This window comes from Pseudorca crassidens, chromosome 4 (assembly GCF_039906515.1).
Source record: "Pseudorca crassidens isolate mPseCra1 chromosome 4, mPseCra1.hap1, whole genome shotgun sequence".
NCBI classification, from domain to species: Eukaryota; Metazoa; Chordata; class Mammalia; order Artiodactyla; family Delphinidae; genus Pseudorca; species Pseudorca crassidens.
The window spans coordinates 63,735,280-63,758,919 of record NC_090299.1 but is presented as its reverse complement, the minus strand read 5'-3'; the positions used below and the strand labels follow the sequence as shown (position 1 = coordinate 63,758,919).

At 36.8% G+C, this 23,640-nt stretch overlaps 1 protein-coding gene across 1 annotated transcript in view; it reads left to right on the top strand.

The window, feature by feature from the left end:
- UGDH (UDP-glucose 6-dehydrogenase) overlaps positions 1–23,288 on the top strand; it is a 30,748-nt gene extending 7,460 nt beyond the window's left edge. Inside the window, exons 2-12 of the mRNA XM_067735743.1 lie at positions 770–938; positions 10,176–10,277; positions 12,832–13,032; positions 13,145–13,342; positions 13,809–13,956; positions 16,396–16,490; positions 17,976–18,106; positions 18,610–18,743; positions 19,161–19,252; positions 19,367–19,477; positions 21,960–23,288. Coding sequence (XP_067591844.1) covers positions 777–938; positions 10,176–10,277; positions 12,832–13,032; positions 13,145–13,342; positions 13,809–13,956; positions 16,396–16,490; positions 17,976–18,106; positions 18,610–18,743; positions 19,161–19,252; positions 19,367–19,477; positions 21,960–22,070 — 1,485 coding nt within the window. The 5' untranslated portion in view covers positions 770–776 and the 3' untranslated portion in view covers positions 22,071–23,288. The remainder of the gene's footprint in view (positions 1–769; positions 939–10,175; positions 10,278–12,831; positions 13,033–13,144; positions 13,343–13,808; positions 13,957–16,395; positions 16,491–17,975; positions 18,107–18,609; positions 18,744–19,160; positions 19,253–19,366; positions 19,478–21,959) is intronic.
- Positions 23,289–23,640: the final 352 nt, after the last annotated feature.

Below are 23,640 nucleotides of genomic sequence, written 5' to 3'. Positions count from 1 at the left end.
AATTCTAAGAATCTTATCAGTTTGACCGTTCTCGTTCTCATTACTGAATAAACTGAAATTCTTACATGTAAGTCAGTCCCTTGTCATTTTGTATTTGAGTGAATCAATTCACTGGTTTTTGAAAAACCCATCAAAATCTGTGTAACAGCTTTGCTAACTACAGAAATCACTTTCTTTTAACCATCTCCTGGTTTCTGATTAAAGTTGAAATAGAGTTTAAGATCATCGTCCAGTACCTAAAAATGAATTGCTGAAACCAAATTGTGCAGGGAACATAATCTCAGAGGCAAATTCTGGACTTAGGAGCTAATCTTAATATCTGTCATTTTAGTCTAAACTTGTTGTAAAGCTGACCTTTGTACACCAGCATTTAGTTAAGCAAGAATTGCACTGGTGTGTTCACCCTTGAATTTTCCCTCAGCAATCAAAGTTACCCTAGAGTGTTAGAAGATTAAGTAAGGTTTTATTTTGCTTCTTGACTTTCTATATTAGTTCATTATAATCTTTGTGACACTTCTTTAGTAATATCAGTTACTATAATTTTTTCCATATTTCATGCTGGTACAGCTGAGAACAGGCTAGGTCATCCAATTGGAACATTATTTTTTTTATTATCATTGTCTTCATAATTCTTAATGAGTGTGAATGTAGGAAATCTTTCCAGTATCTGTCACCTTGACAGTTTTTATAAAGGGTGATGAATGTGCAGTGTGATTTCTTTAAATTTTCTGTTCTCAATAGTTGGACGGTCTTACTGTTTCCCTTCTAGTACAATCATGTTTGAAATTAAGAAGATCTGCTGCATCGGCGCAGGCTATGTTGGAGGACCCACATGTAGTGTCATTGCTCATATGTGCCCTGAAATCAGGGTAACAGTTGTTGATGTCAATGAATCAAGAATCAATGCATGGAACTCTCCTACACTTCCTATTTATGAGGTAAACCATATTAAACAATGCTTTGTTCTTATGCTCTTTGTTTTCTTACTCTTTTTGCTAAGTAATTTACTTTTAATATAAAATTCTATGACTTCAACTGATAAGAAATTAAATGAAAAAACATAAATACACAATGTTATGGACATTACAATTATAATTATGTCAAATATGCCCAGAGAAAATGCCTAGAAAAAAGTAGATTGAATATTAATAATGGTTATATTAGTGAAGTGAGATTATGGGTAATTTTCTTATCTTCTCTATTTTCTAATTTTGTTTGTTAGTATGGTTACCATATGGCAATAGTACAATTAAAAAGTGACATCTGGGGCTTCCCTGGTGGCGCAGTGGTCGAGAGTCCGCCTGCCGATGCAGGGGACACGGGTTTGTGCCCCGGTCCGGGAAGATCCCACGTGCCGCAGAGCAGCTGGTCCCGTGAGCCATGGCCGCTAAGCCTGCGCGTCTGGAGCCTGTGCTCCGCAATGGAGAGGCCACAGCAGTGAGAGGCCCGCGTACCGCAAAAAAAAAAAAAAAAAAAAAAAAGTGACATCTGTAAAAATTAAAAAACTGTGGATGTTTATAATATTAATTCATGTATTATATTTTTGGGTGATTGTATTTATATCAGGTAAACCTTGGATGAATAAATGGTGTCTTTCATATTCAGTGTTTAGTATCACAAATTTGTTTAAATTGGAATTTCAAAATTTCTGTGAATTTAGAGAACTCATAGTTAGGAAAATATGCCTCTATTTTATTAAGCAGGGTTCCATTTTTAAAAATTTTCACTGTAAAATGAGTTCATGATATTATGCTTTTGACATACAGAGAAGCACTTGAAAATTTGAGGGTAACATTTTCTCTCTAACATTAATATATTCTTTTCTCTTTTTTTTCTGAAAAGTTTTATTATTTATAAGACTCTTATCAACCATAGTCTTTAAGTGACCTTTAGAAGGGGAAGTCTCTGTAAGATGAATCTGCCTGCTATTTATAGGCCTATGAATAGAAATACATGAAAAAGTACCCATAGATTAGTAGCCACTTATCACAGATTTACCAATATCTGAATCAGACTTAGGATTAAAAAAAAAAAACCCTCTGTGTGTGTGGTAGCTTCTGTTTATGCTTTACCCTTTCTTCCTCTACCAGATTAACTTCCCATAATAGTTATTTAAATACCTCAGTGTTATAGTATTTCTTTTCCTGTTATATAAACATAACATTACTACTATATTAGGTCTTGGGGAATTTTTAAAAACATTTTAAAAAACACTTTGGAAAGATAACTTGATTAAGAGTTTTATAATTCTGATATCCATAAAAGGGCTGCAAGTCATCTGAAACCTTGTGAGCCATATTTATATCCAGTCATTCAGTAATTAATTATGTCAGCAGTATACTCTGCTTTTCAAACACAAAATGTACCAGAATGGCTAAAATTATCACTACTGCTAATACCAAGTGCTGACAAGGATTTAGGGCAACTGGAATTTTATACACTGCTGGTCAGAGCGTAAATTGGTATAGTCGTTTTGCAAAACTGCAGCAGTATTTACTAAAGCTGAAAATAAGCATCTCTGACCCAGAAATTCCACCTGTAGGTGTATATCCAACAGAAAGGCATACATTTATGCGCCAAAAGACAGGTATTAACAGTGCAATTCATAATGACCCCAGATGGGAAACAACCTAGATGTTAATTAGCAATAGAATGGATACATAAATTGTAGTGTAATCCTGCAGTAAAATACTATACTGTATTTAAAATCCATGGAACTACTTCTGCATGCAAGCATATGTTTAAATTCTCACAAAAGTAATGTTGTCAGACACAAAGTAGTCCATGCTATATAATCCCATTTGTATAAAGTTCAAATATAGGCAAACTAATTTCTGGTGATAGTATTCATCATTATGGTAGTTTGAGGGGTTGTAGAGACTAGGAGAGGGCATACTGCAGGCTCTGATTTACTGTTTAAGGTTTTTGGGGTTTTTTTTGGCCATGCTGTGCAGCTTGTGGGATCTCAGTTCCCCAGCCAGGGATTGAATCCAGGCCTTGGCAGTGAAAACCCAGAATTTTAACCACTAGCCAGCAGGGAACTCCTTGTTAATGTTCTTTTAATTCTTGTATGGATAATGGTTACACAAGTGTGTTCACGTGTGAAAATTGAGCTATACGCTTTTCTATACTAAAATATATGCACTTTTCTATATTTTTGTTTTACTTCTATAAAAATTTTACATAAAAACAAAATAAAAAGGTTATCTTGAGCTAGAAAAAAGTATAAACTATAATATATTGGATTTAGACGTTTTTCTTGGAGAAAACAAAAAAATTAGTTGGCCAGGCACATTCCCTGGCCAGATTCTTATTATTAGTACTATTTCTATTATTTGAAATCTGAAACTCTTTTTCCTAAGACTTCAGTGCTTTAAATTAAAAATAGTGTGTTTGCACAGGTATTATGTAATAACCTATAAGGGAAAAGAATCTGAAAAAAGAATAGATACATATGTATGTATAACTGAATTGCTTTGCTGTACACTGGAAAGTAACACAACATTGTAAATCAACTATACGTCAATAAAAATAAATAAATAAAGATTAAATTAAAAGAAAAAGAATTTAAAAAAAAAAAAAAAAAGTGTGTTTGGACTTCCCTGGTGGCACAGTGGTTAAGGATCTGCCTGCCACTGCAGGGGACATGGGTTCGAGTCCTGATCCAGGAAGATCCCACATGCTGCGGAGCAACTAAGCCCGTGCGCCACACTACTGAGCCTGCACTCTAGAGCCTGCGAGCCACAACTACTGAAGCCCTAATGCCACAACTACTGAGCCCATGTGCCACAACTACTGAAGCCCATGAGCCTAGAGCCCATGCTCCGCAACAAGAGAAGCCACCACAATAAGAAGCCCGCGCACTGCAGCGAAGAGTAGCCCCCGCTCAAGGCAATTAGAGAAAGCCTGCACGCAGCAACAAAGACCCAACGTAGCCATAAATAAATAAATAAATGGGAAAAAAAATAAAAATAGTGTGTTCTACAGATATAGAAAACAAACCTGTGGCTACTAAAGGGGAGAGGGAAGGGAGGAGGGACAAATTAGGGGTAAGGGGTTAACAGGTACAAACTACTGTATATAAAATAGATAAGCAACAAGGATATACTGTATAGCACAGGGAATTTTACCCATCATCTTGTAATAACCTATAATGGAGTACAGTCTGCAAAAAATACTGAGTCACTATGCTATAGACCTGAAACTAACACAATGTTGTAAATCAACTATACTTCAATAAAAATAAATAAAAACCAAAAAACCCCAAATAAAAACAACAGTAAGCCACAAAAGAAGTGAGATGATCTGAATTTGCCATGTTATACTCTTGTTACTTTTTTATTTTTTTTATATTTTTGCGGTATGCGGGCCTCTCACTGTTGTGGTCTCTCCCATTGTGGAGCACAGGCTCCGGACGCGCAGGCTCAGCGGCCATGGCTCACGGGCCCAGCCGCTCCACAGCATGTGGGATCTTCCCGGACCGGGGCACGAACCTGCGTCCCCTGCATCGGCAGGCGGACTCTCAACCACTGCGCCACCAGGGAAGCCCTCTTGTTACTTTTTTAAAAATTAAAAGTTAAATTCCTCCAAAAAAGAAAATAGTGTGTTCTACATTGATATTGAATCCAGTTGGGATATATAGTTATATTAAAAGAGCTAAGATCTAAGATGATTTTTTTTCCACATCTTACTTGTTTTTCTCAATAACCTAGCTTTTATAAACAAAGAAACAAAAGTATTTCTTGTTGTTTCACAGTTTTATTTCATGAATAAATTTTTTCTTCTTTAAATCTCTTTAAATAGAATATAAAAGATTTCAAAGTCTAGCTAGCACTGTGCTCATTAGAGGCAACTTCTGAGTTCTCAGAACTCTAATGTCCCGTAATTGTATTGGCTTTATTTAATGATTGTAATTATTTGGTCTTTAAAGTCTTATTTTTATCTCATTTTTAATCTGTCTACTCCACAAAATTAGATGATGACAACGGAAGCAGCTATTTTAGTTCTGCACTATTTAGTTGTAGCCTGCAAAGGAAATGGAATCTTTAAAAAAAAAACAACCCAGCTCACTTTGGAGGTTAAAAATATGGCACTGCTACTTCAAAATTCTAGAAGGAATCTTTTTAACAAGTAGAATGATTTTCCTCTTAGCAAATGACTTTAGGCTTATAATTTTCATGTGTCTTTCTTACACATCAGTTGTTAAAAGACATCTGCTTAAGAAATTTATAAATCTGAAGAAAATAAATGATTTCTGTAGCGTGTATTTAAAAAGACAAAACAAAACAAAACTGTGTGTCCCAATTATCCATTTTCAAAGATACGTTAGGCCTTTGTTCCATTTTTTGTTTATTTTATGTTGTAAAACTAACTATTCCTGCACATTTCCTTGGCCATATAGGAGATGTAAAATGTTATGTGAAATGTCAAACAGGAAGAACTATAAAAGAAGAAAAACAAAGGGCAGGTTTAACCAGAATTCATGCTGCTTTCTGAATTCCTTTATTGAGTAGCTTATAGATATTGTTACTACTTGTGATTTTATACTGATCTACCTTGGACAAGGCAAAGAAATATTTTTATTTCCAGAGAAACCTTAGATACCTTTGCAGTCAGCCTCCTCCTTAAATTTGTATTCTATTATGCATTAAAAAACACACAAACAAGGGACTTCCCTGGTGGCGCAGTGGTTTAGAATCCGCCTGCCAATGCAGGGGACACAGGTTCGAGCCCTGGTCCGGGAAGATCCCACATGCTGGGGAGCAACTAAGCCCATGCACCACAACTGCTGAGCCGGTGGAGCCTGTGAGCCACAACTACTGAAGGCCGCGTGCCACAACTACTAAAGCCCGTGCACCTAGAGCCCATGCTCCACAACAGGAGAAGCCACTGCAGTGAGAAGCCTGCGCACCACAACAAAGAGTAGCCCCTGCTCGCTGTAACTAGAGAAAGCCAGCAAGCAGCAATGAAGATCCAATGCAGCCAAATAAATACATACATACATACATAAAATTTAAAAAAAATACACAACCAAGCAGATATTTGTTTTCAATGATATTATAAAAATCTATGGCATTGATTTTTCATTGTAAATACCAATTTTTCATATCAGAGAGTCTCTTTTGGTGACTAATGTTTAACTCCTGGTTACTGATAAAGAAAAGATAACTAATATGTAATCATAATATTTAATGAACTTTTGAGTACACACCCTCCTTGATAGTTGTTCCACCCTCACTCCATTCAGTCTGAAACTCACTAGACTAATTGGAGAAATTTTTTTTTTGGCCTTACCCCGTGGCTTCTGGTATATGACCAAGGAATTCCCAAGATAAATATTTAGAAGGAAAAATGATCAGACTTGATTGTTGATTCAAGAAGGATGAAGTAGAGGAAGGAATCTAGAATGATATTCAAGAATTCAGGGCTGGGGAATTCCCTGGCAGTCCAGTGGTTAGGACTTAGCACCTTCACTGCCATGGCCTGGGTTCAGACCCAGGTCAGGGAACTAAGATCCCACAAGCCGTGCAGCATGGCCAAAAAAAAAGAAATTCAGGGCTGAAGATGTAAACTTAAGATTATTCAGGAAGTTAAAAAAATAAATTATGCAGGCAGTAGTTAAAATCAGAGTAGTTGAGCTCTCCCAAGAAGAGCCTGTAGAGAGAACAGAGCGTGGGGTCAAAATGCTAATGTTTGATGAGAGGTGGAGGAAGAAATGCCTTAGAGAAGCACTGAAGAGTAGTTCAGAGAAGGTGAACCAAAAACCAGAAGAGTTTTAGTAGTGCAAGCTCCATAAAGATGTATATGTTTTGATTATGAGTGATGAACACAGTGACCAGTCCTTAGTAAGTGCTCAACAAATATCAATATTTGCTGAATGAATGAGTAAGCTGTCAATTCTGCCAAACACAGGAGAAATAAGAACAGAGACATACTCATGAAATTCGGTATTATGGGGGCCATTGTAACTTCTACAAGAACAATTACAAAAGGTAGGAGATTGAAGTGAAAGAGTGTAGAAAATGAGTAAGACTCTTCTTTTAAAAGGTTTAATTAGCAGGAAATAAAGGGGGTGGTCACCGGAGAGGGACACAGGGTAAAAGCAGTGAATTTTTTTTTAAAATTTATTTTTGGTTGCGTTGGGTCTTCGTTGCGGTGCGCCGGCTTCTCATTGTGGTGGCTTCTCTTGTTGTGGAGCACAGGCTGTAGGCGCACAGGCTCAGTAGTTGTGGCTTGTGGCTCTAGAGCGCAGGCTCAGTAGTTGTGGCACATGGGCATAGTTGCTCCATGGCATGTGGGATCTTCCCGGACCAGGGCTCGAACCCGTGTCCCCTGCATTGGGAGGCGGATTCTTAATCACTGTGCCATGAGAGAAGTGCAAAAGCAGTGATTTTTAAACATATTTTTTCCTATGGTTGATAAAGAATCAAGCATGTTAATGAACTAAGGTAGACAAATCACATAGAGAAGGAAAGGTCAAAAGTATAAGAAGAAAGAGGCTAATTGATGGAATAAAGTCTAGAAGAATAGCAAAGATGATGGGATCAAAAACACAAGAAGAGGAATTGGCCTTGAAAGCCTTTTTCTCAGACTGGAGGGAAGTAAACAAGGGTGGATGAAGATACTGTTTTGTTGGTGGGAACAGGAAATAAAACTGACTGAAACGTTGGTCATCTCAATTGAAGGTGGGATGCCAGCTACTCTGAAGAAGATGTAGTGGAGGTTGGAGCAGTAATCTCAGAATGAGAGGACAAGTAAAAAGGTTACCAGGCTACATTGAAAAAACCCAGCTAAATGTACTTAGGGTCCATGAATTTATGTGTTCATTGTGGTTCTTTCTAGTCTTATAGGCTTATATTTTATGGGTCAAAACTATGTTAATAAAAAAGTAGTCATTTTTACCACCTGAGAAGTAAATAGTAATGACTATCAGATGAAATATGGTAATAAGATATTCAAGGTTTTACTCAGGGAACAGCATAATAGAAACTCTTAATATTTAACAATGAAGGGAATTCCCTGGTGGTCCACTGGTTAGGACTCCACACTTACACTGCCAAGGGCACAGGTTCAATCCCTGGTTGGGGAACTAAGGTCCCACAATCTGCACAGTGTGGCCAAAAATACCCAAACAAACAAAAAAACCAATGGAAACATTCTGTTTTGTGTTGCCATATTTATTGAACAGTCATTGCTTTTTTGTTAACTTTGTTCATTAAAAAAACAATGTAAAAACTACTTCTAAAAAGCCAAAATGGATAATTTGCTTTGCTTTTTCTGAGTAAAATGAAAGCTAATTTTATCCTTTGAAAGGATTTTTCCTCCATAAAAAGTGCCATATAAATTCTAAATACTAGTTATGAAAATTACATAATGAATCTAATAAGAGGTAGAACCTATATTATCAACTGCTTCTGCATCCAGTTTGGATATCTACAAATATCCCATTGATTTTAACGGAATAATGTAGTTGTTCATTTTGAGGTCTTATTAAGACTTAGTATAAATTCTGCGTTGCTCTGATTTTAGGTTACTTTAATTTAAATGTTAGAAGATTATATAGGATTGAATTAAATCTTCTCTGTAAAATTCCAACTCCATAACCTTTTACTCTTATTTTCTAGAACCTAGTCAAAATAACTAAGGAACCAGTTGCCATAATTAGTGACACTATATTCATGGTGCAGTGGTTCATATATTTTGCTGGTCCTGTTATACATTTTAGCCAAACTAATAGAAATTTTGAATTTTCATTTTACACTTTCTCTGATTGCTTATGTTAAAAGTCCACAGAACCATGAAGAAAAGCGAATTACCTCTGGATATAATTCTAGACCTATGCCCCTGAATTGACTTTTTACTTTGCTATATAGTTTTCTATACATCCATAATATTTTGGATATTATTTGAACCTTCTCTCCCAGGAGAGAAGAAGGTCTGTTTTGCTTTGGTTTTTAAGAATTCTTAAACACGTCCTTCCCCTCCATGGTTTATTTGAATCAGAATCCAAGTAAGAGCCATATATTGCAATAGATTTGTATCACTTAAGTGTCTTTTAAGATCACTATATACATATATATAATATATATATTTTTTTGCCTCACTGCACAACATGTGGGATCTTAGTTCCCTGACCAGGGATCAAACCTGTGCCCCCTGCAGTGGAAGCACAGAGTCCTAACCACTGGACCTCCAGGAAATTCCCTAAGACCACAATTTTTTTTTTTAATTTATTTATTTGGTCGTGTCAGGTCTTAGTTGCAGCACGTGGGCTCCATAGTTGTGGCTCCAGGGCTCCTTAGTTGTGTCTCACTGGCGCCTTAGTTGCGGCATGCAAACTTTTAGTTATGGCATGCATGTGGGATCTAGTTCCCTGACCAGGGATTGAACCCAAGCCCCCCGCATTGAGAGCGTGGAGTCTTATCCACTGTGCCACCAGGGAAGTCCCAAGACCACAGTATTTTAATCTCTCTTTGTTTTTCTCTTCAGTTTGTTTATTGAAGAAACCAGGTTGTTTATCCTGTAGATAAACAGATTTTGCTGATTGGACTGGTCTGATCAGATTTAGACCTGATTTTTTTGGGGGGTGGAGGCAAGAATACTTGTTAGGTGGTGTTGTACAGCTCAAAATTCTTAATTATATCTCCTGTTAAATTGTATGGGAAAAGTAACAAATTTTTTAATAGAAGTGTTTCTTATAATGGGACTTAGAAAAAATATATATTTATGTGTAAAGACTGTTTCACAACCACTCTGAATGGCCTGTATTCTATGGCCTGAATTCTTGGGAGTAAAAACCTGTATTCTAGTGACAATGCAAAATCAAATGTTTGCTTGAAACCACAAAGACTTTTGACTTTTCTGATGATTGTGTTGATACTTGGAGTTAATTGTTAACTCTTATGAAGAAGTCCAGAACATGGTAAAGAATGACATGCATTAAATCTGCTGCTTTAATTGTGGCAAGTTCAGGTTTGCTTTATTTGTTACATAATGTACACCTGATGGCCTTCGGTGCCAGTATAATCTTTGATTTTTCTACAGAGGTGTTATTTGAGAGCAAATCTAGACCTTTAAATTACACATGACCTTCCCCTTAATGAATATAAGTCATATGGGTTATCTCATATGACTGGTAAAATGTATGTACAACTTCTTTTCTTTTTTCTTTTTAGCCAGGACTAAAAGAAGTGGTAGAATCCTGTCGAGGAAAAAATCTATTTTTTTCTACCAATATTGATGATGCCATTAAAGAAGCTGATCTTGTATTTATTTCTGTAAGTATTTTCCTTTGCTGTGTGAGTTTTTATGTATTCTTGTCTATATAGAAGTTTCATTGTATTTTAATAGTAAAGCCATTGGTATTAAGCCACAGCATTACTTAGTACAGAGTTGTCCAATTGAATTTTGATTATCACTAACTTTATCCAACACTTCACCAAACTCTATAATCATCTGATCATTTCAGATCATTGAACAAATAAGTTCAGAGAAAGTTTCTAATATGAGATCTAGAATTAGGAAGTGCTGGTAACATGTGAGCATGTGTGAGCACATATGGTGATAGTATATGTATTTCATCATTTTTTGTTTCCACTGCGTGGTGGAAGTGAGATAAAAAGAATCAGGTAAAGTTTGCTGCAAACTTACAGGCATCTCCTATTTAGATGAGTTTATGTTCCAAAAATCATTTTAAATTAATTATTTAGAACTTGGCATATGTTTGTTAGGTTATTAGGCTAGTCCACAGACACCTTCAGCTCATAATAGGGCTTAACTGTTTTGCCTTTGTAATGAAACAAGTAGAATGAATGCTTGGGAATACCCTCTGATAATTCAATATTTGAACCAAGGTAACTTTTTTCTTGCTGTCCTGGTAACCATCTACTCAAATATTCTGTGTGTGTTGGTATAGTTATCACCAATTGGTGGCTGAGCTAAGGTTTTATATGACTCAAGACCTGTACAGCCTTCAGGAATAAAGGGAAAGCCAGTGGTGTGAGCTTTGACTGGGTTCCATGAGATAAACACCATGGGGTCCATAGAGCAGAGATGATGTTGAATTGATTGTGTGTTGAGACAAAAGCAGTACTGTGAAGAAATAGGAACTCCAGAAGAAAGTAGTAATGAAACCCTTGGTAAAACTGTGTTACGAATTCAGTCTCTCTTTTTAAAAATTACTTCAGAGAAAATTGGTGCCACTTCTATGACTCATCTACCCAATCTTCTACTTAAGCTTGCAGGAGGTTAGGGTAGAGGCATAGAAAAGGAGAAATTATTTTGGAGTAGCTAGATGCTTGGAGAAAATCAAGAAGTTACCTTAATCCAACATTTGGATAACCATAGCCTGGAATAGGAATAGGGGACTTTTCTATACGAAAAAAAATTTTTTTAAGTATCTATTCTTAAGGCAATAGAGTTCACCTTAGTGTGGTCTGGCATAGATAGCTGATTTTACGCTTGCTTCTCTGCCGATCTAGCCTGAGCTGCCTTAAATCTTTCCAGGCTATTACTTTGTGTGCCTGTTAGGGTAATTTTTGTAGTATAACTCCTACCTAGTTCCCATTATTCTCTGCATCAGTTTTTTTTTTTTTTTTTAATGTGCTTGTTGTGTACTTTTCATTGTGGAAAACACCAAACATACAAAAAATGAAACCAACAATATAGTGAACCCCATTGTCAACAGTTTTCATGGCTGATCTTGATTTATTTACTACTTCTCTCCCTTTCCTCCCACCCCAGATTACCCAAATTATTTTTAGGCAAATTCCAGGTAGAAATAGTTTTATACCATTGAATCAGTTTTCAACCGTTATCTTCAGAGCTCCTTTCCCAGGGAAGCCATCTGATCATCCCCATCTCTGGCATGTTTCACATTATCTCATTAACCATTTTTGCTCTTCTGTGTTCCACTGCACCCTTACTTCCACGTCTAGGTCTTTTCCTAAGTTGTTTCATGTGTATAAACCACTTTTTCCTCCTGCTTTTTACACCTCAACCCAATCTTCACGTTTTGATTTATTTTGGCTTGATTCCTTTATTTAGTCTCCCATTAAGTTATAAGCTTGTCAAGAGAAGACACTTGGTGCTACTTACTGGTTCAAAAATTATTCCTACATAGAATTTTAGACTTTTCAGAGTACTTTCATTTTTACGAGAGTGTTATAAAGCTTGTGTGTTAGATTTTAGAGAGGGTGTTATTCTCATTTTCCAATGAGGTCATTGAGACAAAGGCAGCCACACTTCTCCAAGTTTACATGATACAGCTAAGCCAAAACTAAGCCTAGACTCTGGACTCATGATTTATTTTTCTTTCTATACGATAGTCTTTGTCCACATAGTATTCTGTATCCTGAAGGCGCTAGATAATTTCTAGCTCTAATGAGCCAAGAAAGCATTTGTGAATGATACTGCAGACATTTAAAAAAACCTATTGATATAGGCCTATAAAAAAGGAGATTAAAAAGGAGTTTAAAGTTTAGTTTTAAAGACCAGGATAATATATTACATACCATCAAGAAAGGAAGAAAGAGAAAACTTACATTTCATTTCAGACTGTGAACTCCTTTTGGAGTCTCTTTCATCTTTATATCTGCAGGCTTAGCTTGGAACCTGCCTGCCCTGATTCTGACACGTATATAGTAGCTTCTCAACAGAAATGTACTGAATGAGTTCTCATAAAATATTATTTCCATGGAACTAATAGAGGGTGAAACCAGGGCTCCTAATGATGTTAACTTCCCAGTTGACTAGTCAGTTGATGGTCCAGGGCAGATCTTGAAATCAGTGAATATCTCATACTCTGTTCTTAATCCCGTATACTTTCATCAGGTGAACACTCCAACCAAGACCTACGGAATGGGGAAAGGCCGCGCAGCAGATCTGAAGTACATTGAAGCTTGTGCTAGACGCATTGTGCAAAACTCATACGGGTACAAAATTGTGACTGAGAAAAGCACAGTCCCAGTGCGGGCAGCAGAGAGTATTCGTCGAATATTTGATGCAAACACAAAACCTAACTTGAATTTACAGGTATAAAAAAAAGGAAGCATTAGAATCTGGCTCTTCTTATGTAGATACCGATGCTTTAAAGTTGTCCGTAATTAATTCTAGCTTAAAACTTTCCTTTGCGTTGGGAGTCTAGGTGCTGTCCAACCCTGAGTTCTTGGCAGAAGGAACGGCCATCAAGGACCTGAAGAACCCAGACAGAGTACTGATTGGAGGGGATGAAACCCCAGAGGGTCAGAGAGCTGTGCAGGCACTGTGTGCTGTGTATGAGCACTGGGTTCCCAGAGAAAAGATCCTCACCACTAATACTTGGTCTTCAGAACTTTCTAAACTGGTTGGTACACAGCACTCAACTCTCTATTAAATTTAAAGCCAAGGACTTATTTCTGTTAACCCTGATAAGCTACACAGGTACTTTCTTAATATTAATAAAAAGATATGCTTTTGAAGATAATATTCTTGTATATTATGAAATAATATTCACAAGGGGATCAAATATTTGGGTATAAAATATTCTGGAATATGTAAAAGAAAATAGTAATTACATTACTATTAATGTAATTAATTAAAATAGTAATTTAAAAAATCACTCTTTCCCTTCTTTTACCCTTTCTTCATCATCTTTCTTCTCTAATTTAAAACATTTTCCCTTACCAACCCACCCATTGCCTCCGCAAATTGAGCCCATCAGTAACTTTTATATCTCCCTCAGTAATTTGGATCAACTCAATGAAATATAATACAGATACATAAAATTTTTATTTTAGCTCATCATATTCTTCCTTTTTTTTTCTTTTAAGGCAGCAAATGCTTTTCTAGCACAGAGAATCAGTAGCATTAACTCTATAAGTGCCCTCTGTGAAGCAACAGGAGCTGATATAGAAGAGGTGGCAACAGCCATTGGAATGGACCAGAGAATTGGAAATAAGTTTCTGAAAGCCAGTGTCGGTAAGTTGAAATTTTTCTGTACATAAAGTAGGTTCATTTAGCTAGGTCTCTAACTTTAAGGAAGCCTTTGCTTAACTTAAATGCCCTTAAAATAATGATTCCGTTATACATGTAGGCTTCAGCCTATTAGGAACTTTCTAAGTGAGGCAACTGTTACTTATATTGTTTAATAATTACTGACTGATTGGTAGATAAACATAGTTCAATGTTTTAGGAGGAATATATTAGTATTTTGTGAGAACATTTAGGTAGAATAAGTTTGGGAGACCACATAGGAAATCATGTAACACCTTACTGAAGCAAATAGGAAAAAATTCCTTATCATTTGCTTTTCCTACTAATACAATTATGGAAATGTGACCTTGGTGAACTACAGTCAATCCTCATTATTTGTGGATTCCATATTTGTGAATTAGCCTACTTGATAAAATGTATTTGTAACCCAGCATCAATACTCATGTGGTCATTTGCAGACATGAACAGAGCAGCAAAAAATTTGAGTCACCCAACACATATATTCCCAGCTGAAGTTGAATAAGGCAATACTCATACCTTCTTGTTTTAGCTCTCATACTGCAAATATGTGCTCTTTTTGTGGTCTATTTAGTGCTGCATTTTTGTGCTTTTTTTCCTGTGATTTCACTGTTTAAAATGGCCCCCAAGCATATTGCTGAAGTTTTGTCTAGTGTTCCAAAGCATCAGCAAGCTAGGATGTGCCTTACACATGTGGTTTGATAAGCTTCATTCATTCAGGCATGAGTTATAGTGCTATTGGCTGTGAGTTTAATGTTAATGAATCAACAATATTTTTAAATAAGGTGTCTTTAAACAGAAATACACATAAAACAAGATTATGTTGATCAGTTGGCAAAAATGTGACCAGAAGCTCACAGGAACCTAATGCTGTATTTCACCTAGGAGCGGTGCTTCAGTATTTGCTAATTCAGCATTTGTGGCAAATCTGTAGAACATAATTACTGAGTTTAACAAGAACTGACGATGTTTCTTTTGCATATAAGTTAATAAGATTGATGTAAAGGTAAATAGAGTCTTTTACAGATTGGGCCATAGACAGCCTTTCCTGTATTTCTGGGGCTTTATGACATTTCTCAGTACTGATTTCCCTGGCCTTTTGTATCTTTTTGATATTTTCTCCTAGTGGCCATTTAATAAAAATAGCTCCTATTTACTGAAGGCATATTATGCACCAAGTTCTGAACTTTATATATCTTAATTATTAATCCTTATAACTGGGACTTCCCTGGTGGCGCAGTGGTTAAGAATCCACCTGCCTTTGTTATACAGCAGAAACTAACACAACATTGTAAAGCAATTATACTCCAATAAAGATGTTTAAAAAAAAAAAAAAAAAAGAATCCGCCTGCCAGTGCAGGGGACATAAGTTTGATCCCTGGTCCGGGAAGACCCCACATGCCATGGAGCAGCTAAGCCTGTGAGCCACAACTACTGAAGCCTACACACCCTAGTGCCTGCGCGGCAGGACTACTGAGTCTGTGCCCTCTAGGGCCTGCATGCCGCAACTGCTGAGCCCGCATGCTGCAACTACTGAAGCCCGTGCGCCTAGAGCCTGTGCTCAGTGACAAGAGAAGCCACTGCAATAAGAAGCCCGTGCACCGCAACGAAGAGTAGCCCCTGCTTGCTGCAACTAGGGAAAGCCCGCGCGCAGCAACGAAGACCCAACACAGCCAAAAAAAAAAAAAAAAAAAAAAAAAAAATCCTTATAACCTTTTACATAGGTGTTGTTATTTCTAGAGATGATTAAGGATTGGGGGAATTTTTGTAACTTGCTCAAAGTCATAAAACTAATGAGTGGCTAGATGTTTCTGACTCCAAAGCCCATGCCAACCCTCATTGTATATACTGCATTGCAGTAGAACAGGGGTGGGCAAACTACAGCCCCCAGGCCAAAATGCGGCCCACAGCTTGTCTTTGTAAATAAGTTTTATTGGAAAATAACTATGCCCATTTGATTACATATTGTCTATGACTGCTTTTGAGCTACAGAGGCAGAGTTGAATAGTTGTGCCAGAGACTGTATGGCCCATAAATGCTAAAATATTTTTTACCTGGCCTGTAGAAGTTTGCCAGCTCTATGTTAGAGTTAGAGATGCAGGGCAGTGATACCAGCTGAATGAAGGGAAAAAATAGAAAATATAGCCACAATAAAACTTAAGCTAGAAAGTGATTTATAATTATTTAAGATTATTTATAATTATTAGGAAATTATTTATAGAGTTGATTAGTTGCTTGCAAATTTCATACAAGTTATAAACCCATTAATTTTCCAACATTCAAATTTTATTATTAAAAATCCAAGCATAGGCCCTCTGATTAGTATGACAAAGAAATTTGTAATATGATTTGGTTGTTTGGTTCCTAAATGAAAATATTATCTTTTTTTTTTTTTCCTTTCTTCAGGTTTTGGTGGGAGTTGCTTTCAAAAGGATGTTCTGAATTTGGTTTATCTCTGTGAGGCTCTAAATTTGCCCGAAGTAGCTCGTTATTGGCAGCAGGTATTAATCTTTATAGTCAACAGCTTATGATTAACTTCTAATTAAAACATGTCACCCTTTTCTGTCAGATGTTTTTGATAGGATTAATTTTTTCCAGGAACTCAATTATTATTATATTCAATATGTTCATTTTAGGTTTATTTGCTGGGGTTCTGTGTTTATAATTTGTCTTTTTTGGTAATCATCTATGATGGAAGTTTATGATAAACCAGTATTCCTTCTAATTTTAATAACTAAATTTGCTCCCTGAGTGAAGCAAGAAATATTACTTTTAATTATAATTCTTCTCTATCTTGAAAGGCTAAGATAAAAGTAAAGGCAAAAGAACCTCTATTGTCATGCTTCCAAGTGGTTTGCATATGTTGATATTTGTTTTGTCCCTTTGAGATTCACAGAGCTAAAATTAGAGACCCTTCTCAAACTGGAAATAGAGTTAACATTTATTGCATGCTTACTCTGTGCCAGGCACTCTTTTAAGCACTTTACATGTAGTATCTTAGTCCTCATCATTAATATTATCCCTAACATATAGATGAGGAAGCTGAGGCTTAGCAATGTTAAGTAATTTGTTCAAGATACCAGCCAGTGTATGTAACTTTCCCAAATATTTTTTCCCCAAGTTTACAGTTTTTCAGATTTCAGCAGTGAGTAGGAATGGAAGGAAATTAACATTTTTAGGGAAATGTACACTTTTAGGTTCATTTCACTCAATCCAGTATGATGGCTTTATCTTACTGTCCGTTGTGGGGAAAATGCAGATAAAGGCTTGATTTTCGAAAACTTTTGGCTCATTTCTCAAGCTCTCAGGCTCTGAGACGGCTTCTAGAAGCTTAGAGCCTTAAAAAAAAGTCTTTCCTTATATCCATCTGGTCACCAATATGATGTCTTGTTTGTAAATTCTTAGGAGAGTAACAGATTAGGTGATCAGAGACTATGTTATGTTTTACTCGTAACATTTAGTTAAAAATTTTGCCAGATGTTTGTGCTGTTATGGTTCATCCAGAGGCAGCTATAACTCTGTACATAGTTTGACTGTTCTCTGTCCACTTTCTACTCACACTCAGTTTTGGTGAGGGGTTGGGGGTAAGCATGTGAAGGAGTACTTTGGGGTTTAATTGCTTCCACAGTGTTTGGAGAAGTTGGCTATGTGCCTTTTTTTAGGTGGACTCATGGCTGGACCTCAAATGGGGTTGAAATTTAGCTGTGCTCCCCACCTTAACATCCATCCCAGCCCAATGCATGGAAAGTTAAGCCAAATGAAAATGAAAATTTTCAGGCAGGCTATAAGGAGTGGGGGGTGGGTAATTCTTTCTTTCTTTACTTTTTTCAGTCTGCAGATACTAAAGAGGTTGTTAATCTTTGTCTCCTGTTAATTTATAAGGCTTGTATTCATACAAGAGTACTCACCATAAAGCTGTGAGCAGTGTATGGTACAGGCTGCACCTCTTCTAACTGATCCTTGCATAATTGTCCTTGTTATTTCAGGTCATAGACATGAATGACTACCAGAGAAGGAGGTTTGCTTCCCGGATTATAGACAGTCTGTTTAATACAGTGACTGATAAGAAGATAGCTATTTTGGGGTTTGCATTCAAAAAGGACACCGGTGATACGAGGTACCAGTTCTTTGAAATATTTCAACCTTTTTGAGAATGTTAACTCCTCATCTTATCCTGATTTTTTTTTTTTTTTTTTTTTAGGTAAGAAGTGGATATATTTAGAGAGAAACACACTCCACAGACAGAGTGTGGGCCATCTCAGAAGGCGAGAAAGGCCTTATCCTGATTTTTTGATGGTGGTTGTGTGTGTGAAATACATGTATGTATATAGCATAAAGAATAAAAATAAAGTGGACATCAATATCTTCACAAGAAATAGAATCTCACCTGTATATTAAACCCCTTAGGTATTAGAATATATGCCATTTATGGGACTTCCCTGGCGGTCCAGTGGTTAAGACTCTGTGCTGCCAATGCAGGGGCTGTGGGTTCGATCCCTGGTCAGGGAACTAGGATCCCACCTGCATGCGGCATGGGCAAAAAAAATAATAATTAAAAAAAAAATTTAGAATATATGCCATTTAAAAGTGCGGCAATACTGATTTTTTTTTTCCCTTCAGAGAGTCGTCTAGTATATATATTAGCAAATATTTGATGGATGAAGGTGCACACCTCCATATATATGATCCAAAAGTACCAAGGGAACAAATAGTTGTGGATCTTTCTCATCCAGGAGTTTCAGAGGATGACCAAGGTAAGTAGGCTTTGAGTCTCAGGTATCACTTTGAGTTTGGGCCCCCAGACTTTGTTCTCTAGAAACCTTTGGTTGTTCAGTATTTATCATTTATATCATTGGTAGGCCCCTCTTTTCAACCTTATCTCTCTAAAATTAAACTCTCAGACATTGTTTCATCAACTTTGATTTGAAGTAATCAGCTGTGGGTTAGTCTAGTGATTTTTCCAACATATTCTAAAAAGTCCCGGAGATTCCAAGGTGTTGCTTCTGGGGCAAAATTGGGAGTACTCCAGGCCCCCCCCATTACCCCTACTCACACTTCAACCAGACCATTCCACTCTGTCAGACCCTCAACTCCTCCAGCAATCTTAGTGTTAAAATGCATAATTTCAAATCACTCCTTTCTTATTCCAACTTTCTGTTGGGCTGTTATAGTGGCCCGGCTGGTGACCATTTCCAAGGACCCCTATGAAGCATGTGATGGTGCCCATGCTGTTGTGATTTGCACTGAATGGGACATGTTTAAGGTGAGGTGACAGTAGTGAGATTAAGGAAAATTTTAGAGGTGTTCTAGTACCATTTGGGGTTGAGTATGTGTTCCCGTACATGCTCTACTTGTTTCTTTGGTTCTGTCTTTACAGGAACTGGACTATGAACGCATTCATAAAAAAATGCTGAAGCCAGCCTTTATCTTTGATGGACGACGTGTCCTGGATGGGCTCCACAATGAACTACAAACCATTGGCTTCCAGGTAAGCACGATCCTGGATTGGTTTTGTTTCATTTGTTTGGTCATTTCCTTTTTAAAGGCTTTGAGTTTTAGAACTTAAAATTTTTTTTCATTTAGCAATAGCATAACTCTGGGCAACATGTCAGTCAATTCTCTGGGAAGTTCTGTGGTATTTGTGAAGTACTACACTCCGTCCTTAAAATTGTGATCTAAAGGTCATTCCGTGTTGGTCTTTCTTACATAATATCAGTTGCCTATCATATGGGGCCAAGATATACCTTGCCTTAACTCATATAAACATCAAATAAGAAAATATACACATAGAAAATTCTTTTTTTTCCTGGACCCTCTAAAGCTACTCTGCTGCACTGTCTGCATCACACTGACCCGCTCTGAGGCCAGGTCACTTATTCCTTTATGAATGTTTTGAAAACTGCAATATGCAATATAGTTGTCACATGTTGGTATAGGATCCTATGCCTCTGGGTGCTCAGCACTGTGCTGGTGCTGTGAGAGGTCTGAATGAAAAGTATGGGAGCTGCAGTTGTGCTGGCCCTCTTTTAATTCAGAGTTTGTCAGTTAATTATGGAACGTTTAGAGAGCTGAAACAAACCTGCACAGTACATTTTATGTTGCATCCATTTCAGTTCTACCAGGGGCTCCAAACGTATTAATAAGAGGGAGCTACTTTCCATTTCCTCAGAGCAGAAATGGAGTGGGAGGCTTGGGGGGCGGTTGGGAGGATAAAGAAATCTGCCGGGAGATTACTGTCAGCATAGTCCTGAATCAGGGCAGAGTGCAGCAGTGTTTAGAGCTGGCTGTGTGCGTCTGCTCAGCACCAGCTGTCTTGGAGAGGTACTGATAAGTCTTCATCCACTGTTGAAAATATCTGATCTGGTTCTCTTAACCTGTCACTGACTTGTTGAAGATCCTTCTTATTTAGAATTCAGTGCCCATGTCTCATTCATGAGAGATTAACTTGCAAGAAAAATCAGATGACATCCTTGTCTGTTCACACTCCATCAAAGACCGTGGGGACCCTTTTTTTAAAAAAAATTAATTAATTAATTAATTTATTTATGGCTGCATTGGGTCTTCGTTGCTGCATGTGGGCTTTCTCTAGTTGTGGCGAGCGGGGTCTACTCTTTGTTGCGGTGTGCGGGCTTCTCACTGCGGTGGCTTCTCTTGTTGTGGAGCACGGGCTCTAGGCATGCAGGCTTCAGTAGCTGTGGCACATGGGCTCAGTAGTTGTGGCGCACAGGCTTAGATGTTCCACAGCATGTGGGATCTTCCTGGACCAGGGATCGAACCCATGTCCCGTACATTGGCAGGTGGATTCTTAACCACTCTGCCACCAGGGAAGTCCCCCTGGGGACCCTTTTATCCTACTCCTCCTTAGTGAGTAATGTGCCTTTTTCGCAGTCATGACTGAAACTCAGCAATGTTATTTTTTAAAGATTATTTGCAGGCACAGACACATTTTCTCTCATTCCTGTTTTACTCATCTAAAGGAGAAGATATGTAGAGGTATATATATTTAAAATGAGTTTGAGTTCTTATAAAATTAACTTTTCCAAGTAAGGACTAAAAAAACAATTAGACTGGAATTACTAAATAAAGGGAATTTATAAGCCACTAAATAAGATAATTGATGAATATAAAGCAGAAGCCCTTTGTGGTACGAGTCAGCATTAAATATTAATTTTTAATTAAAAAGACATTTATGAAGATTGTTTAGTATATTTATCTGTGCTGTGTGGAGAGGAGATAAACTTATGACTATTAAAGAAGCAGTTTCTTTAAAGATAAGATTGATTATTTTGGATAGAGGGGAAAAATTTTAAATGTAATATGCAAAATGAAAATTGACTACCGTTGATTTATTGAAGGTTGGCTCGCATGCCTGATACTGTGCTGAGCGCTTTATCTAATTGAATCCTTACCACAGCTCTTTGAGGTAGATGGGTAACACCATTTACGACGAGGAGGAAAGACCTTTGAGTGTTTAGGTTAACAGCACTTATCAGTCAGGATTCCAGCTGGAGCCTTTCAGACTCTGAAGCCTGAACTTCTAAAAAGCTATGCTGTTATAGCTTATGCAAGCTTTTTAGAATGAGGGAAACAGACATTAGAATAGAGTTTGAAAGAATGTGAATTAACTGGAATCCAGTCTATTTATTGCTTTCACATGTGCTACTGAAACAATCGTGGTAGGTGGTTCCCTATTCTGTTTGAGGGGGTCTGGTGTGGAGAATGACAGAAGTCAGTGTGCCCTGTTATGAATATGAAAGGGGGAATGCAGACTGACTCTAGAAACATAAACAGTGTGGAAGGAACCAAAGATCTTTCATAGCAGCCCAGATGACTTGAGAAACTTTTTCTGCCTTTAAAAAGAAAAAAAGCATTTAGGTTTTAGCCCTTATTATACTACATTACAGAGTTTTTACATTTAAGTATTGTAATGGTTAATAATTTTCTTTCTAAAATCTTTTTTTCCCCTCTAGATTGAAACAATTGGCAAAAAGGTGTCTTCAAAGAGAATTCCATATGCACCTTCTGGTGAAATTCCAAAGTTTAGTCTTCAGGATCTACCCAACAAGAAACCCAGAGTATAGACATTGCCATTTTTATTTGTAATTTTTTTGGTACTTCAGGATAGCAAATACCTATCTGATATTAAATGGTAAATGAATCAAGTGCATTTAAGGAAACAAAACTATTTTTTTAATAATCAAATTTATACTAGCTGTATGGGAATTAGCATATCTGGTAATTATGAAACTAGAATATTTTTTACATATTTTTATAATATTGTTACCTCAGTGATTGGATGCAGAGCAAATAATTGTGTTGGTTTTAATGGTGTCGATTTTTGTAAAATTAAACTTCAAACACTTTTTACTTTATAAAATGTCTTTAGGCAGCACTTGAATATCACATTGTAATGGGAATGGCATGCTTCAGTTTTTCTGATCATTGGTTTATCTACTTGTCCTTAAGTATGTATTTTAAACCATGAAATGACTATGCTAAATATTGGGCTAAACCTGTTAACCTTTCCAAAAGTGTCATGGAAGTTTAGAGCTTTCTGGATTAATTGGGTAAGATGTTTTCCATGCCATTTCTTGTCTCTCTGAACTGAGGAGCATGCAATGGACAGAATGTGGCCTTTGAGCTTTTTTTTTCCTATGCTTCCATGTTAGAAGTAACCCTACAAGTATGGTTTGGTTATTGTTCGTTTGTTCCTTTTGTTTTAATGAGCTGTGTTGTTGGTTTTCTAGTCCAAAAAGATCATCACTGCCCACTTCCAATCAATCCAAATAAGACTAAAAGGCAATATGTTTTTTAACATGAAGAGAAAATCAGTGTAGTGAAATGAAAATCTATTTCACCCCACTTCTTGTTTTTCCTCACTGATCACTATGTTTTTTTAGTCCAATATTTGTTACTTTTACTTTGCATTTTCTTCCTGTAACTCATTGCAATTTCTCCCTTTTTCTTTAAGTAATAAAACCAATATAATCTCATATATAAACTTAAAGAAGTAGATTTTACAAGTTATGTATAGCATAATCCTAAAATAGGGAATTTTGTGTCTTCAACTACTTTTTTTCTTATGTCTCTTTGACTTATATTTGATTTTCTCTTGTGTTTATCATTATTGAAATATGTCAGATGTCCATTTGATGCTTGTGCTCTGCTGAGCGTATACAAATTGAGTTAAACAGTCTCATCCTTTAGGAATTTTGCGGTTCAATAAGGATACAGAGACAAAGATGAGGACAGAGACACCTATAGAGGTATCAAATACATAAATAAAATATTCTGCATAAGCCACTGTGTGGGTTATTTTTTGTCTAGTGCAAGTAACTAATAAGTCATGACAGTATGACATTAGACAGGAAAACACTCCTTACTTTTTTGAGATAGCGGAATTATATTGTTCTTTCAAATGATGCAAGAAAGCGAGGGAATTTAGCAAACAGACCAGGTATTGGCAAACTAAATCCCATTGGCCAAATCTGGCCAGCCACCTGTGAGCTAAGAATGTCTTTTACATTTTTACATGATTACATTTTAAATGGTTATATATTGCTATCTGGTCCTTTAAGAAAAAGTTTGCAGACCAGAGTGAAAGAAACAAAACACCAAAAAGATAAATGCCAGAGTATTTGAACATAAGAT